The sequence below is a fragment of the Apaloderma vittatum genome, unplaced genomic scaffold (genome assembly GCF_000703405.1).
Source record: "Apaloderma vittatum isolate BGI_N311 unplaced genomic scaffold, ASM70340v1 scaffold16491, whole genome shotgun sequence".
Lineage (NCBI taxonomy): Eukaryota > Metazoa > Chordata > Aves > Trogoniformes > Trogonidae > Apaloderma > Apaloderma vittatum.
Window position 1 is genome coordinate 1 of NW_009699764.1, and position 3,147 is coordinate 3,147.

General features: G+C 36.5%; 1 protein-coding gene across 1 annotated transcript in view; it reads left to right on the forward strand.

Annotated features, from left to right (window-relative positions):
• Positions 1 to 472: 472 nt before the first annotated feature.
• Positions 473 to 3,147, forward strand: part of SPAST (spastin) — a 19,886-nt gene continuing 17,211 nt past the window's right edge. Inside the window, exons 1-2 of the mRNA XM_009878536.1 lie at positions 473 to 542; positions 2,470 to 2,654. Of these exons, the coding sequence (XP_009876838.1) occupies positions 473 to 542; positions 2,470 to 2,654 (255 nt within the window). The remainder of the gene's footprint in view (positions 543 to 2,469; positions 2,655 to 3,147) is intronic.

Sequence of the window (3,147 nt, forward strand, 5' to 3'; positions counted from 1 at the left end):
ATTTATATATAAAAATACATACTTCCATAATGAAATAATAGGGGCTATCAGTCTGACAAGAGACATACATGTGTGCCAAAACACTTAGCCTTCAGAAACTTTACATGAGCTGTAATTCTCAAAAGCTTGATGACATTTGTATTGGATTTTTCAATGAAAATTTATATATAAAAAAAGCTTCCTCTGGATTTGACACGGAACAACTGTGTTTGAGAGTAGTTCATCAGTGCTTTTTTCTGTGCTACACATCAGGACAGACCACAGAACCTGTGTGAACTTAATGGTCTTAATTCCTGGAAGTACATCAAGAGTAAATTATATTTAAACCTTTTTTCCCCTCCCTGTGTTTCCACCTTCCCGAAATATTCCTTATTTCTGCAATTTATGATACTCAAAACTGCAATATATATGTATTATTCTCAGTAGATGGTGGTTGTTCTGGGAAAGTGTGGTAATTGGGCAACGTGTTAGGATGAAGAAGATGGAGAAAAACTACTTTAGCTTTTTGAAGACTTCCCATGTTGACTTTGTGAGCCATGCAGGTGAGGCTGAAGGAGATAAAAACCCAACCAAACTGAGTACCACCTCTTGATTAAAATGGACCAGTCAAAGTATCGAGTAGCTAGGTTTTTTAATAGATTCATATACTGCTTTTTGAACTCCAGAGTTACTTAATATGCCTATTTTTGAAGAGTTTAAGACTTGGAAGTTCACGTGCAGGAATGACTAAGTAAATGTAACCAGCTTTGGATTTGTGTGTGGTTCAGTTAGTAGCCAATTTGGGGGTTTTTTTTGTTTGGCTGGTTGGTTTTTACAAGAAGTATCTTAGAGGTAAATGTAGTTAATCATATTCTTCAAGTTTCATTGTTGCTTTTTTTCAGATAGATATACTTGCATTGTTTATGATGACACTTGCAGTCTTTCTATAACTCTTAAAAAGGCTAGATTTGTGACTGAAGAAAGGCTTTTAGAAGCTTGCTAGCCAAATAGTTCAACATATGGCTAACTGTAGGCTGTGTAAAGATGTGCTCCTGGTAGTATGCAAAACTTTAAAGAGAGTGAGAACATGGTAGTAATTAATTCATCCTTCTGTGATACTGTTTCACTAAGGTATTCTTCCTTGGTTTTTTTTTAGACACAGTTAGGAAGCTTTCCACTTACAAGTATTTTTCACTGAACTGCAAGACTATAAATTCAAAACACATATTCTTTAACTTCCAAAAAATAGGAGTTCTTTGGACGTTTGCTTAAAGCAATCTTACTAAAGAAACTTGGAGCTGAAATCCATCTTGACCTTCCTTGCCTCTGACTCCTTATCTCTGACACCATGTTTCTCTTATCTAATCAGAAGGCTCCTTAATCCTTCTAAAAGGATATGAAAAAAGGCAATAATTACAGCTTCCATCACAGACAGCAGTACTGATCTGGGCAGCTTCCAGTACTGTATTCCCACCACAAAATCCCCTGATGTGGTGGTGTGCTCTAATCATTAACCAGCCTGACCAAACCACGTGCTTTCTGTAGCATGTTACTATTTCTTAAGTTTCTGTTTTGATGGTTTCCACTTGCCATTTCTGTGCCAAGAACCTTACTTGATTCTGGATCCCAAACGGAGATGATAGAAATCAAGTACTATTTCCCTTACTCCTGGACCAAAATGGCCTTTTATAGTTTAATCACCTGTGGCTGGTATGTTAAGTTTTATCTCTCACCTAATTTGAGACCTTGTTCTTGGAGGTTAATTAGAGTAAGTGTGAATGGAAGGTGTGTTGTTTGAATTCAGTGGAATAATATAATATTTTAAGACTTAATTTTAAATGTAGGAGGGTATGCTGCTTCAGATCTGTTCAGTCAGAACTTATTTACTCTTTGAGGTTCCTGAAATGAAACAAAGTTGTAAGTAAAAACACCTGGTAGTTCCTTGTAGGTATAACTCTTTTTATTTTCCCAAATTAAAGTACCTTGGTGGAGCATCTGTGTGGAAGGTACTAGGTAGTGTTATCTGGTATTCCAATTAACTAGCCTCCTAACACCATTTAAGAAACGAATGCTGTGAATCTAATGGATTGAAATATGTGCATTATAATGATTATTCCTAGGTATTCTTGGTAGGGAAAAATCTTCTGGCTGGTGTTCTGTCTTCTTCTGTCTTAAGGAACAGATGGTGTTCTTGCTCTGTTACAGGACATAGCTGTCTCCAGCTTTTCTACAATGGCTAACTAGTGTTGGTTTTGAGAGCTCCTAAAAATTCAAAACTTGAGGAGAAAGCTACAGTTGTTATCCCCTTTGCAATACTAAACCTTTTTAAGCTATTGACTGAGGCAATAGTTTAAACAAAAAAAAAACAACAACAAACCAATTACTCTGCTGTAATACTGTATTATATGTGTCAACAATACCTTCACGTTAGAATGAAGGGTAAAAGCATGACTACTGAAAATGTTCTCATGACATTGGTTTTCTTTATAGAAAGTGGAGCAGTTCCAAAAAAGAAGGATCCCTTAACACACACCAGTAATTCCCTTCCTCGTTCAAAAACTGTTGCAAAATCTGGATACACAGGCCTTTCAGGTCACCACAGAACACCTAGCTGCAGTGGGATATCAACTTCTGTGGCTCGACCAGCACCTAATCCTGCAGCTTCAACTCATAAGGTATGGTAAAGATAAATTTGGCAGTGTACACTTGGAAAGTCAATGTGAATGCCATAACAGACTTCAGGTTTATTGCTTTTATTGCAGTATTGTAGTAGCAGAAAGGTTTTGGTAAAAAATAAACCCCTAAGTTTTTGCCAAGCCTCTTGAGCTAGATTGCAAAATGGGTTTTAGAAATTGAGAGGTTTCAGATGGCTGCATGGCAACTGGATTCTAATTGTGATCTCACTAATAGGTGATAATACTTGTTTTGAAAATTGCATGTGAGACTGAGGGAAGCTTCTCTAGGAAAAAAATAAATGTTACTCCTAGTATGTAAAAGATGGAAAAAAACAACCAAAAACCCTCTTACTCCAGAACTAGAGATTATTCCCCTGCATGTTCCTTCTCTTCCAAAGCATGTATGTACAGGGTGTATTGCAACCACATTGAAAAGCAAATTAATGTTAGGTTGTGACTTAAATACTAAAAGAAGTCCTGTAGTAATCTTTTG